General features: G+C 41.5%; 2 protein-coding genes across 2 annotated transcripts in view; one reads left to right on the forward strand and one right to left on the reverse strand.

The window, feature by feature from the left end:
* The window catches only part of LOC131673710 (obscurin), a 35,299-nt gene that overhangs the window by 14,323 nt on the left and 7,145 nt on the right, over window positions 1–13,831 (reverse strand). The window contains exons 5-20 of the mRNA XM_058951934.1: window positions 13,344–13,514; window positions 12,225–12,306; window positions 11,839–11,934; window positions 8,882–8,974; window positions 7,839–8,003; window positions 7,614–7,751; window positions 7,217–7,523; window positions 6,795–7,028; window positions 6,547–6,582; window positions 5,523–5,768; window positions 5,312–5,453; window positions 3,810–5,112; window positions 3,166–3,745; window positions 2,833–2,928; window positions 2,235–2,342; window positions 581–1,729 (exon numbers count right to left, since the gene is read on the reverse strand). Coding sequence (XP_058807917.1) covers window positions 581–1,729; window positions 2,235–2,342; window positions 2,833–2,928; window positions 3,166–3,745; window positions 3,810–5,112; window positions 5,312–5,453; window positions 5,523–5,768; window positions 6,547–6,582; window positions 6,795–7,028; window positions 7,217–7,523; window positions 7,614–7,751; window positions 7,839–8,003; window positions 8,882–8,974; window positions 11,839–11,934; window positions 12,225–12,306; window positions 13,344–13,514 — 4,946 coding nt within the window. The remainder of the gene's footprint in view (window positions 1–580; window positions 1,730–2,234; window positions 2,343–2,832; window positions 2,929–3,165; window positions 3,746–3,809; window positions 5,113–5,311; window positions 5,454–5,522; window positions 5,769–6,546; window positions 6,583–6,794; window positions 7,029–7,216; window positions 7,524–7,613; window positions 7,752–7,838; window positions 8,004–8,881; window positions 8,975–11,838; window positions 11,935–12,224; window positions 12,307–13,343; window positions 13,515–13,831) is intronic.
* Window positions 9,313–12,808, forward strand: LOC131673715 (uncharacterized). Its single transcript, XM_058951945.1, has 3 exons — window positions 9,313–11,260; window positions 11,324–11,668; window positions 12,506–12,808. Exons 1-3 carry the CDS (start codon window positions 11,189–11,191, stop codon window positions 12,551–12,553), a joined length of 465 nt encoding a protein of 154 aa, XP_058807928.1. The 5' UTR covers window positions 9,313–11,188; the 3' UTR covers window positions 12,554–12,808.

The following is a 13,831-nucleotide window of genomic DNA, read 5'->3' on the forward strand; positions in this document are numbered from 1 at the left end:
CATTTTCCATCCTGATTTACAATAATGATCTTGTAAATAGCACTATCATTCTCGACAACGTTAGATATTTGCAAGGAGTGTTTCATACCAATATCGTCAATCTTAATCCTATCATGATACTTTACCACCTCCTCATCTTTCATCCAAGTAACCTCAGCCGGAGTTTCCGATTCAACTCTGACATATAAATTCAAATAATCGCCTTCTTCAATTAATTTGCATTCATCAAGTTTCTTTATAATTACTGGTGGATACTTAACTTCCACATCGCAAGACTGTGTTATTTCGTCTGTCTTGTTCTTGGCCACCACTGAGTAAGTACCTGCGTCTTGATGTCTTGCATTATCAATCGTAAGCGAATAAGTAATATCATCTTCCTGTGAGGAGTAAACTCGAGAAGATTCTCTGATGAATCGATTATTTTTTAACCACGTAATTTCAGGAGTAGGTATTGCTTCTATTTGCACAACCAACTTAATTGTTTCACCTTGTTGTACGGTTTTGCTGTGCAATGGTTTAATAATTTTTGGAGCTGATTTGTAGCCGTCAATTTCATCTTTTGCTTTCTCTTCAACGAGAGATGTTCGTCTTTCTTTCTGCTCCAAAATTTCGTCAAGTACTGATCGTTGTCGTTTAATACGGTCGAATAATTTCTTCATATCTTCATCATCTTCCTCTTCATCAATCAATTTAGTTCCTTTAATAGAATTTTCTCGCGATAGAGTTTTTTCTCGAGGCTTTTGATTCTCAGTAGAATTTAGTTTCTCGGTTCTAGAGCTCTGCCTAGACAAACCTTCCTCGATAGATCCTCTCTTGGATGTCTGTCGCGTGAGCGTTTTTTCTTCAACTTTGTGATTTTCTACGGATTCAAGTCTCTCAATCTTAGAATTCTGCCTGGATAATCTTCCTTCGTCAATAGAGCCTCTCATTGAATTGTTTCGCGAAAGAGTTTTTTCACGTACTTTTTGACTTTCTGTAGAATCAAGTCTTTTAAATTGTGAGCTTTGCCTCGAGAGAGATTTAGCCTTTTGCTTATCAGGAAATGATAACTCTTGATTCTCGGCAAAACTCTCCTGAGCTAAGATACTTTGTCGTCTTTCAGAAGTTTGCCGTTTATATGCGCTTTCTTCCAGTTTCGCATTTTGCTGGATCGAACATTCGGACATTTCTTTAACGAACTTTATGTCCGAAGTAATGGATTCTCGCTTTTCGGCTTTTTCTTTTTTAACGTTACCTACTGAACTTGCAGTCGACTCGCGTCTAGAGACCGATGCAGATCCATCAATCGATTGTTCTTCGATTATCGTTTGCGTGTAAAGTGCGCGCTTGGTAGAACTTTCCTCTATAACATATCTCGGACGTTCTTCAGTACCACCATTGACAATGGTATACTCTTCCGAATATTCAAAATTAGTGCGCACATCGTCGCAACTCACATCTCGTGAGATACCCTTACCACTCGTATTATCATCGTCCGATACCGATACGATTGACACGCCCCTGTTCACTTTCAGAATGTCGCTTCTACCATTATTTCTTCCGTCCTCACTCTCAGAATAATATTCCTCGACTATTCCATTTTGTCCTCGCAACGAATTCTCTTCTTCTTGGAGTGTATAGCTGTAAGAGGCAATTTCTTCCACCTGTGGACCGTTGATCTCGCTGGTCATTTCTTGACATTCCACCTTCGTTGAAGTCATCTTGCTAATCGAGTGTCTCTCATCAGGACCTGCGAAAGCTCGTCCTATTGTCAGCGACCGATTTGTCGGTGAGATTTGAAGCGTAGCAGAGCATGCGCAAGTTGTTGGCGGTAGTCGCTAATAGAAGCAGTTGCACGTGTTAGTCAAGCTTACAATTATGCTCGATTGTACACTCTAGAATTATTTTCGTTAACATTTACATTTTTTTTCAAATAGTGTACAACTTCACTAAATCTTATGATTAATAGCAATGTTGGTATATTTCATTATTGTTAAATTTTGCCAAACTGAGGACGTACATCATAATTTTAATTAATAAGCATCATAAATGGCAGTCATGATTTTGTTTGCAATATAGCATCTGGGAACGTTTTTATGCTTGTTCAGTATTATGTTGTATACATAGTTTATTAAGTAATTTTATTACTAACAAAATCAATAAACAGATGAAAAATGCTTTATCTTCTTGAAATTATTTTGAATTGTAAGTTGTAAGTAACATTATGTAAGTGTACGGTGTTTGTACAACGATACCTGATAACGTGGACTCATGCTCCGTGGTTGATTTCACAGAAATCGTGATAGTTTCTCCATGCGGACCTTTAACAACTTCGACTTTCTGTTTCTCCACTTTGACACGACCTATGTGCATCACAGATTTTTTCGTTTTCTACAACTACATCTATAAAGCTTTAAAGCTAAATGGGAGATAGAAGCTAAGCTTACAACTTAGTATTCCGATATAGTATTCGTTTTTTGCGCAAGGAAATTATAGGGAACTTAATTGCACGAGTCTACATGAATTTTATATGGTTTAGTTACGTTTATCAATGTGAATATTCCGTTGAGAATTCCATTAGAGAAATCGTTTATTTTACGACATATTGGTAACTTTAGGCATTAATTCAAAAAAAGCGCTTAGACACAACTTCAAATCGAAGTATCTCAATTCTTAATACCTGTGCATATATACGACTTGTTCCGTAAGTTTTAAATTTATCATGCAAAGCTATAATTTTTTTATTCTTCGAGGTTCTCAAGTTAATGAGCTTTGAAAAAAATTATTCGAAAAAATTATTACGAGGCGTATTTACAGTGTGTCAGTGGAGTATGAAAATATAAGAATGCAAACCTTCGGGTTCAGCTTCTTCAGCTTTTTGTGTCTGCTCTTTTATCTCTTCAACTTTAGCAACTTGTTCCTTGTCTTCTACCATTTCTTCAGATTTGGCTAAGCACAATAATTACGTTATAAAATTATTCACTATTCTATTAAAATTAGTCATTGATATTGGAAGGTCGAAAAAGATATGGAAGGATACATTTAAATATTTGTTAAGACTTGACATGAAGACAAAGGGTTCAACTCGAAAATACTCACTGAATAATTTAACTCTGCTAGTCGATAAATCTGGGGTCCTTTTATATTGAAATCATTATAATAAAAACAATGATAAAAAGTACTTACTAAGAACAATAATCTTGCTCTTACTGCTGACAAATCCAAGATCGTTAGTCGCTCGCATCTCATACACACCGCCATCGCTACCCTTTAATAAAGTCACCGTCAGATCGTAATTTTCCAATCTTTGACTATCTCTCGTGATTTTAATTCTTGCATCAGCAGAAACTTCTTGTCCGTCTTTGAACCATTTAATGACAGGATCCGGCACAGAAGATACTTGTACTGAGAGTTGTAGAGTGTCGCCTTCTTTAACTTTCTGATCAGCTAACTTCTTCACAAGTTTAGGTTTGAAATGGACTACCAGAGGAGCAGCAGATTTGCTAGTGCCAACCTCATTTTTGGCTTTACATGTGTAAATTCCAGCTACTTCCGTTTTCGCTGATTTGATGATAAGCTTATACGTATTACCTTCTTCGCTCATGGTAAATTCTTTTTTGGCTTCGGTGATCTGAGAACCTTTGAAATACCATTCCACCTCTGGTTTGGAAAAGCTCTCAATTTCTACAGATAGCACAATATCTTTATCACCCTCTTTGGTGACTGTTTCTTCAAGCCCCTTCCTGAATAATGGAGCAGAGCGCACCTACGAACCAAAATCTTGGTCAGTTAAAAATATCCAATTCGAAAAGAACAATTAATAAGTTTACCTGAATTTTACACTGATCAGAACGTTTTCCATCTTGATTTTCAATTATAACTTTGTAGTTTGCAGTGTCAGTGTCAACGAGATTAGAGACTTGCAAAGTATACTTGTTACCATCTTCCTCAATTTTGATTTTATCACTGATTTTGATCACCTCCTCGTCTTTCATCCATGTAACTGTAGGCGGTAAGTTCGATTCAGCTTCGATGAACAATGTTAAGTTGTCACCTTCTTCAATTAGTTTAGAGTCGCCAAGTTTCTTGGTAATTTTCGGTGGAAATTTGACGGACAAATCCCAGAATTGCGATGTCTCATTGACCTCATTCTTAGCCACCACTGAGTATGAACCTGCATCTTCATGTCTCGCATCTTTGACTGTGATCGAATACATATTGTCAGCTTCCTTGGAGACCGCAATTCTGTCGGATTCCTCAATGAGCTTGTTATCTTTGTACCATTTGACTTCTGGCCCGGGTGAGGCTTGAATCTGTACAGACATCTTGATGGTCTCCTCGTGCTTGACAGAAACGTTACTCATACGTTTGGTAATTTTTGGTGCGGATTTAACTATAAGCTCGATTTGAGTGTTATCTTCACCGAGTTCGTTTCTCGCGCGTATCTTGTATATACCAGCATCCTCGATCGTCACGTTCTTAATGACAAGAGACAAGGATTCTTCGTCCTCCCAAAGGTACTTTATTCGGCCACCGGCGATAATCTCCTGACCATCTTTGGTCCATGTGATATTTGGCTTCGGGAATCCTTTAACCTGGAGATCGAGCATAGCTGAACCGCCAGCGCTAACTTCTGAAGTCTTAGCTTCAGATTGCAGTGCAGGCTTCTGTGGTTCTTTCATCAACTGATTAACGGTACCCTGTACGGTGAGTTCAGCGCTGCAACTAATGTTACCAGTGCTCGTCTGAGCCACGCAAGTGTACAATCCAGCATCTTCGGGTTTAACGTGCTGGAATACAAGGGCAAGTGTGTCTTCGCTGTCCTTGAACAGAACTTTGAAACGTTCCTCGGGATCGAACGGGACGCCGTCGCGTGTCCACATGAACTTCGGCTCAGTGCCAGGCTCAAGCAGACCCTCCGGTAGGCCAGTGAAGATGAGTTTCTCGTCGGTCACGGTAACCGTGGCTTCGCAACTCGTCTCGCCAAAGCGATTTTGTGCCGTGCAGCTGTACTTGCCGGCGTCTTGGTTCTGCACGTCCGGAATGACGATCTCGTAGAAACCCTTGTCCGCCTTATCCTTGATGATCTTGATGCGCTCGTTCTTCGAGTCGATGAGGACATCGTCTTTGAAGCTGCAAATAGCACGTTTTATGATTAATTGAATGCAATTAGCGGTCTGACTAATGGGCAACTATCCGAAAATAAGACTTGAAATTTTGTCAAAACAAATTTTTATCGAACAGAGAGAGGTTCCTATTTCTAGAATTTTTTGGAAGTTGAATCGAATCCAAGAAAAAGGAGAAGTAATGGTTATGATATTGCGGAACTCACAATTTGAGATCAGGGTTCGGATCGCCTTTAACTTTGATCATGAAGCGTAGGTAGGTGTTTTCTAGAAGTTCCGTGTCTTTTAAACGGACTAGGAAGATTGGCGAATTGGCCTCTGCTCTGACTTTCTTTTCTTCAACAGTTACTATGAAGTATAGAGAAAAAACACACATTACAGACGCTACTTATTTGATATCTACAAGTAAAAGCTTACGCTCTTGGACAACAAGTTGTGCAGTGCAGGTAGCTTGGGCATCGCCGTTACTCGCGCGTGCAGTGTAGATGCCAGAATCGGATTCCAAAACGTTCTCGATTTGCAATTTGTAATTGGTACCGTCGATAGTTGTCTTGACGCGATCAGCCAGTTTGTCGTCCATGGGTTTGTTATCTTTCAGCCAAACCATCTTGGGTAAAATGTCAGATGATTTCATCGTACACTCGAATGTTGCGCACTCTCCAGCTGTCAATCATCATTCGGAAAGTGAATGTATGGGTATTTATAACGAGTGGCTTGATCAAATTATAGACAAAGCTTATGTTAAAAAATAATATAAGCGAAGATGACATGAAGTATGAATCACATTATATTTAATTCTTCTGAAAGTCATGAATTTTTTTGTGCTTCGAAAAGAGAGGTAATGAAAGCTATGGGAGCTCTCAGAAGTATTAAACATTGATACTGCTCGTCAGGATAGCATGATATATACCTAGAAAGTATGATTAATTTATTCTGCTACAAACGATTTTAGCGTACATCAATAAAAATAATATATACATATATTTTAGTCTTTCAGCTCCTTTATAGTATATATCTTAATACTAGTCACATAAATACAATACAAAAAGATATGCGTCAATTTATGGAGCATTCAATGTGAGTGTGAATTTGAATAGATGTGGGTGGTTGTGTGAGTGTAGAATTTAGATACATTACTGAAACTTGTTACATAGGAAAATAAAATAATCTTTTTCAAAAATTAGCATTCAAAAGTAAGCGTCTTAAATTGGTGAACACTGAAGCACAGTTGTGTGTATAAGCGTTCAATCGATCATTTTTTTTTTGTAAACAATGAAGCCACTAAAGTAAAAAAAAGTGAATTAGAAAAAGAGATAGAGAAAAAAAAACAGCCGAAAATGAAAATAAAACGATGCCTAGTTTGAAAAATATAAGTAGAAGAAAAAAAATTTAGTTAAATAAACGATGAAATATATACACCACGCTATCGAGTTGACTTTACCTATGACGTGTAACATAGCCAATTTTGCTCGAGATTCTAGAACAAGGAGAAATGTAATTTTTACAGTCTGAACACCAATTCATTATTATTCATCGTTCATCATCAACTACTTTATTGCTTTTATTGAATGAGACAAACGTGAAATTTTCGTTGATGAATTAACCAGGTACCGTTTCGAAACGGGGGTTCCTTAAATTTATTTAACAGCAAAAACCAAATAAATCATCGAATTATAGTCGTAAACTTACGTTCAACTTGACATCCTTCGATCGTCTTCTCGAATTCAGGTTTACCAGCTGCATTTGTTGTTAAACCGAGCCTAGCAGTTGTATTACCGCCAGCCACTGCAGTCTGCTGATACGAGCTCGAGGTTTCGATAACCGAACCACCACTTTGTTGAATGTTTGTTGTTGAGCTTGCCGCATAGGAAGACGAAACTTCCGTCGACATTCGGCTGCTCGACATGCTCGTGAACGAAGACTCTGCAAAAATATAGCAACGTTTAACTATTGTTTGATCGTTACTCAACCACAAGGAATATGAACTCGTAATATTGTAACAGCTTATTATTCTGATGCAATAGTAAAGTTGGCGACCGTCCAAAAAAAAAAGTCGCCTGATAAAACAAACGAAGTGCGTCGATTAAGCAAAGTTTCACTCGCGTACGAACCTTCGATGACGTTGGACGAGGCGCTGAAGCGACTCGACGAATATCGGCGTGACATATCTCCAGCTGGTGGTAGCGCCTCCGCGGGTGATGATACCTTGTCCTCGGTGAGTTGCAAATCGTCGGCCGCGTGTTCCGCAAGAGCTACGACATCGCTTGCGTGAAGACGGATTTCCTTCAGCCAAGTCTCCTTTACTGGATCCTTGTGCGCGGTGAAGCTTATCGGATGACCTGGCCCCGGCGATTCCTTCGGATGAAGCTCGAATTTACGAGTGTCGTCGGGGTAGTCCTTTAGCTCGACTTCTGGTAACTGGCGAGATGGGCAAACGACTTAACCGACTCCAAGTCGATGTTTCTTCTGGCGTATAATCGAGCGTGAAATTAAGTTGAGTTGACTTACTCGGATGATGTCCTTGAGGATAAACACAGATCTGTCTTCCGAGATGCGTCTGACCTTGCAGACTAAAATGCGCGCCTTGAAGAGGAAGAGGTAACGTTCCTTGCTCTTGCCTTCTTTATCGGTCACGGTGAACCATTCCTAGGAATCGGCCGAAAAAAATGCTCTCGATGACTCTTTTCATTAGTTGGAAATCACCAGTTTGAAAATCTGAAAATCGATACTCACGTGCGTGAGTAATCTACCAAGTTTGTGGATGTTGCCTTTGAAACCTTCGATATTACTGGTGAATTTATTATCACTTGCTTGGTGTGGGATACCAAGCATCAACTCTAGAGCCTTTTGGAGATCTTCGCTATCCTCGCCCAACCGGGTCGAATACTTTACCAACTCCTACGATTTTGTTTCATTCGATAATGTATGTTTTGAAGATATTGATATCGATTAAAACGTTCGTGTGACAAGGTATTCGTACATTCTAAAATACTTTGTTGGTGGCATTAATTTGAAATAATTTGCCTGCTACGAAATTAGATAATAATAAAGGAACAGCTTATTTATAAAGTCTAGCTGTAAAATACCGGTCTATTTTCGTCCTGTTGACGGTAAATATGAAAATATTGCTGAAGGAGATTTTTCCATCTCGACTCTGGCGGAGTTCCATCGGATATACAAACATCCGCAACGTTTAATGCGATAAACTATATAAATTTGACATTAAATAAAAATCATCGGGAGTGATATAAAAAAGAATCGTTAAGAAAGTAAGTCTTCATTTCCCACGTGCGCGTTCGCAAATCAATGAAACACGCCGTGCTTGTCTCGTAAGATTTTTTTTTTTTTTTCACAAAATCAAATCACTCCGAACGTAAAGAGCTATTTTTAAATAAAAGCGCGCAACAGCGCAAAGCGTCGAAAATAACCGGTGCAGAAAGCGATGGGGCGATAAATATATTCGCGCGGAAGTGAATAGGCTATGAAAACATGACAAATGTGACGATCTATCTTGGAAATTATATAAAAATCCGTTGATCCGCTCTAAAGGGACGAGACGAGTTGGATCGGACGGAGAGCAAGCAGGAAGATACGTCGGGTGGTACGCGACAATCGCGATGAGGTGTAAGGCAAGGAAGAGATCGCAGCTAAATAGTTGACCATGCGTATCGCGCGGCCTCGCGAGGGGGATGTAACACGATCTACGGCCACGGTATTGGACATGATCCAAGGCTACAATATCGGCGCCTTATATCGACGAGAGAACGGCTGCTTACCTTGAGCAAAAGTTGATAGTCGTTGATGCGCTGGATCGGTAGCTTCAGGTGCTCCGAGAGACTCTTGTCGTCGCCGAGTTTCTGGCTCAGCTCCTTTTTCGGGCAAAACAAACCAGAACCAGCGATCAATAGCCCGCGAATAAAAAGAAAATAAATAAAACAAGCGCTCGCCGCCCAATGATTTTGCAATGAGCTAACGGCTAATATCTGGCCAACTTTCAAAACAGACGAAATATGAAAAAGGCCTATTAATAGCCGTCCGGCGCCGAATAGTTCGTCATGGTATTGGTATTTTTGGAGCGATCGACGTCGCACCGCAAATATAGCACTTACGAATTAAGGGCGCACTTGGTCGTCGCAATTAGAGAAAAGAAAAAAGAAAAAGGAGAGCACACGTGACACAAACACACAGCCGCGCACCTAGGGCGAGACGGAAGTGGAGCGCAAGAGCTTGTTGTCGAACGAAAAGAAGACAGCAGCGCGGCGACGGTAGTGGCGACGGCGGCGGCGGCGGCGGCGTCGGCGGCGCTCGGCGCAACAGAACCAGACTGGACCGTCTTCATTCTCTCATTTCGACATTCGGGATGGTAGTCGGTGGTTAGCGAAATCCCTACCTCCGCGACGTCGATGTTTAGAGCTAAGCATTTCTCTCTCCCTCTCTCTCTCTCTCTCTCTCTCTCTATCTCTCTCGCTCTCTCCCACCCCCGCTTCGCGCTCTCTGACTTTGAGCGTTCGGAACGTATAAAAAGCGCGACGGAAAAAAGAAGCCCGACCGACATATCGGCCAGGGTTAACGCGCGGCGATATTCCTTTTGATTCGGCGACCCGTCGCTTTTCTTTCTCTCGCTCGTTGGAGGTGGAGCGGCGAGACGAGTTGAGTTTAGAACGAGACCTACTTCTCGCGCGCGCCTGAGCGCATCACACCGGGCGCCGTGTTTACGTCGTTTGGGAAGCGTTAGGGCTGTCTCGCGCCTCGGATTGATCGACGACGCGCCGTCGAGCACGCGACGCGTTACGCTTCTGACGACGATGACGCGTGCCCGCCGATTTATTTCTGGAGGGCTCAGTGTGCCACGGACTTGCGATATCAGCTGACGTTGCACTACAACTACATTTGCCGCGTGCAAGCTGCCTCAAGCGCGCGCGCAAACGTAACCGTATCACGCGGTGATTGTAACTTCGCTACGAAAAATAAGCAACGTCGAAGAAAGCCCATTCAAGCGCTTCGAAATAGACTGGCAAAATGTATCCCATGTAAATTAGCCTACAAACGAGTGAACGCCCGAGAAAATAAGATTACAAGCGTGGCGTTGAAATAAAAAAAAAAAGAAACAAAGTCGCAAAACGTTCCCATGTTAAAATAAGCGAAGCTATTTTCGTTACTGGACAGTCGCCCGTGAGCGCGTACGCGTACGTGCAGGCGCCCTCCCGCCGTTATGCAATGTTACATTCGCTCCTCGTCGAGCGCTTTTCCCATGGCCCGCGAAAGTCGGGCCGAGCAAGAATGTCATTTTGCTCGAATGACACGGCGTCTCACTCCTTTCATCGACTGCCGACTCGACGCGAGAAACGAGAATTTTAAACGTCATTTAGTTTTTGGCTTTTTTCGGCATGTGACTCAGTGAAACAGACATTTTCGAGGAGCGAAACGCGAGCTCCACCACCGGACTTCTAGGCTTATGTTGGAAAAACGCGAAAGCTTTAGTGAATAAATGCAATAATTTTTTCACGTCTTTTGAGGCGTACAATCTGTTTGGCACCGAAGCAAGAGCAGAAAACCATTTGACAGTGGGTTAGGTTGGTAGAGGAATAACTTTCGGTTAAACGATTCCTTCCAATGAGCTATAAATAACAAATTTGTACGAGAGATAGATATCTTCTTTACCGTGGCTTCTGCAAAGCTAAAGTTACCGACGTACGATTAGATATAATCTTTGCGACATTGTTTATCGACCGTATTATCCGCTGGAAGTGTGGAAATCAACGTATTTCAAAATATGGGTTTATTGCAATGTGTATTTAATCAACATATATGAGTTCTCAGCACATTGAACATCGCAATTATCTTGAAATATACGGTAATCCAAGACAAATGAATAAGTAATATAAACGGGACTCCAACGTAAACAATTGAATACGCAATCGAACCGACAAGTTTTTAGAGCCGTCTGGAACATTTTTCATTGCAAAAACAAACTCTTAACGTGCGATTAGCTAACGCTCTGGCATAATCGACGTAACGTAAGCACCATCTTTATGAGCTCGCAATCAGACCTGTATTATGTACACTAATACTGCCTTTTTTCCATGAAGCGCTGTTACTTGGCAGCAATGGGTTCTCCAAACAGTTTCGTTTTTCCGAATCGAATTTCGCTGCTGGTAAGAAAAAAAGAATCGATAAAATGCAGATTAACGTCTATCTAAAATTGAACGTGATTTCAGGTTTTAGCACTGATTATGTCGAGCATTATCGTGATCAACAGCGAAAAATTGTCAAAATCGGAGGAACGCAGATCCGAGAGAGAAACAAAAGTGAACAGGACTAGAATTCTCATGATCGAGCGGATATTTCATAGCGCATTTCGTAAATGTCATCTGCCTGATTCAAACGAGCTTGTACTACTTAAAAATTGGCGCGAGCAACGTAAACAATGCGTCCTCCGTGATCTGCGCGAATCAGAGTTATGGACAAACGAAGATTATTTGGGTGAAAATAAAAATGAAGAGGAGATCTCGAAGAGTCCAAGAGCCGACGAGAAACTAAATAGCACCGGCGATCCAATAATTGTAAGCATGAACGTGACGATCAGCGAAGATGATACCGACTCCATTCTCGACCACTCTTTCGCACTCGCTCAAGCGTTGAGAGACATTCCACATGCGCTCGAGTTCATCTTGAGGGGAAACATTAATAGAAGGGATAAGTCGAGCGACCAGTGAGATAATAGCTTCCTTACCTCGAAATATTCTCGAACCTGGTCGTTTGCCTGAAGGAAATCTTGAGCTGCCGGCTCGTCTCTGCAGTAAACCACGTGTTTGTCGAATTCTCTTGCCTAGAATAAATATTTCAAATGATTTAGTATCCGAAGCTCACCCTGTTATTTATTGCGTCGGTCAAGATTTTACGCTGAATCGACTGTTTTGAGAAAAAAAAACTACTCGTTCGAGAGTATATCGATGGAAATTGAGCAAACAATGTAGATCAAAGGACAAACCGTATTAACCGTTTGCAAACAAGCTTCAAAGCGAACTGTGTTTGTAAAACTTTGTTGAAATGTGTCAAACATTGCGATTCAACGTAAAACGATTAAGCCAGAGTCTAACGGATAAGGAGGTAACTCACCAATCTAAGGAAAGTTTTTCCCAACATGCGTGGCTCATTGGCATAGTATTTGACACCCTCGATCAAGACCCTGCCGAACGATCTAAGTAAGGCCGGAATTATTGTCGTGCCAAGGTCACTCCACACTTACGTGCTAAAACCGCTGTTACATTTTGTTTAATTTGCCACAAAATCTCGACACAAAACGGGCGAAAACCTGGCATCGTTGTCATGTGCGTGCCGGTAACGTTGATTTAGGATTTAACTACACTTTATCTACGTTGTCTTTAATCTTTTCACAGGGAGCCAAAAAAACATTCAACTACGGATGTGACTCTTTAATATTTTAGTCATGAATGAGTGATCGACGCTTTTTAAACGCTGTTTAGCGGAAACCCACACAGATGTCATTTGACAGATACTTGATTTCTTTAAAATAACGATGAATGGATGACCACTTGATTATTGACGATGTACATGGCGTTTTAGATGATTCGTGGGATGGACACAAAAGTTACACCAGTTGATTTACTCGAAAAAAAAAATATATAAATAAATAAAATAAACCAACGCTAGTCGTTACACGATGTCACCAACAAAAACCACCACAAATGATCACGCTCACAATTCTCTCTTTGATATTTTGGACTTACGCAGTTTCGTGACTGAAAAGCTACGGAAAAAACGTTTACACTGGATTGTTTGCGATTGTGGCGTGTACGTGTGTGTTTGTCGCACAACGCGCATCCAAGCTCCCCCCCCCCACCCCCGAAAAAAAGTCTTTAAATAAAACAGCTTTTACTTCGGCTCCGCACGCGAAAGTATTTTCGCGAGTAGTTGCGCTTCTAAATTTACTAATGCGCGAAACACAAGGCTCGGCGCGGCGAGATTTCAAAACGCTTGTTCTTTCGCTTGTAAAGATGTCGCGATGTCAATTAAAGCCGCTCGCTGCTCGCAGGCCGATCGTTAGCTCTAATTGAATGACCGAGCCGTTGAAAAACGCGCGTTTAATTGAAGGATAATCGCGCGTTCCGTTTTATAAATAAACGTCGGGTGCAACGATGTCTGGTATATGCCTGTTGTGTTTTCCCGTGTGTCGGAATTCGTTTGCAAGCTCGCTCGCAATCGTCGCATACTTACGTATTGTGAAAGTCGGCGATCTGCTTGAGATTCGTGAAGATGAGCTCTTTGTTGTCACGCACGGCGCGCGGCACGTCTGGATTGTCGAGCGGTTTCAGATACTTCTCCACCACCATCTGCAGGTCGCGACCGAATTCTTCCTCGGTCTCGATCAGCTCTTTCATCACTGCCCTGCAACCACGTTCATTTGGCGCGTCAACTCGTGAAATTGTCGCGCGGCGTCGGTGACTCGCCGATTTATTTGTGAATCGTTCGCGTAGAGAAACGCCGCATGGCAGTCGAGTGGATTTACGCCGCGCTTTCTTTTTCTCGCCGCTGATAAAATTGACGCGCGCGGATATATGAGTCACGCGGAAAGTGCAGCCATGAGGAAACTCGACGAGATCGCGCGAGAAAGAAGTGGATTGAAAGCCAATTTTAACCGATGTTTGTAAAACACAGCGGGCAAAGCAGATATTTGGAAACACGAGAGCCTGATAAATATGCCA

Source organism: Phymastichus coffea, unplaced genomic scaffold, assembly GCF_024137745.1.
Source record: "Phymastichus coffea isolate CEN01 unplaced genomic scaffold, Cenicafe_Pcof_1.1 PCOF00192, whole genome shotgun sequence".
In the NCBI taxonomy this organism is placed as follows: Eukaryota; Metazoa; Arthropoda; class Insecta; order Hymenoptera; family Eulophidae; genus Phymastichus; species Phymastichus coffea.

What these genes read in the sequence shown, in the direction of transcription:
- LOC131673715 (XM_058951945.1), top strand. Translation starts at nt 11,189, where the DNA reads ATGAAGCGCTGTTACTTGGCAGCAATGGGTTCTCCAAACAGTTTCGTT. An exon ending in CGAATCGAATTTCGCTGCTG is followed by an intron (nt 11,261 to 11,323) that starts GTAAGAAAAAAA and finishes ACGTGATTTCAG; the next exon opens with GTTTTAGCACTGATTATGTC. An exon ending in GCACCGGCGATCCAATAATT is followed by an intron (nt 11,669 to 12,505) that starts GTAAGCATGAAC and finishes ATCTTTTCACAG; the next exon opens with GGAGCCAAAAAAACATTCAA.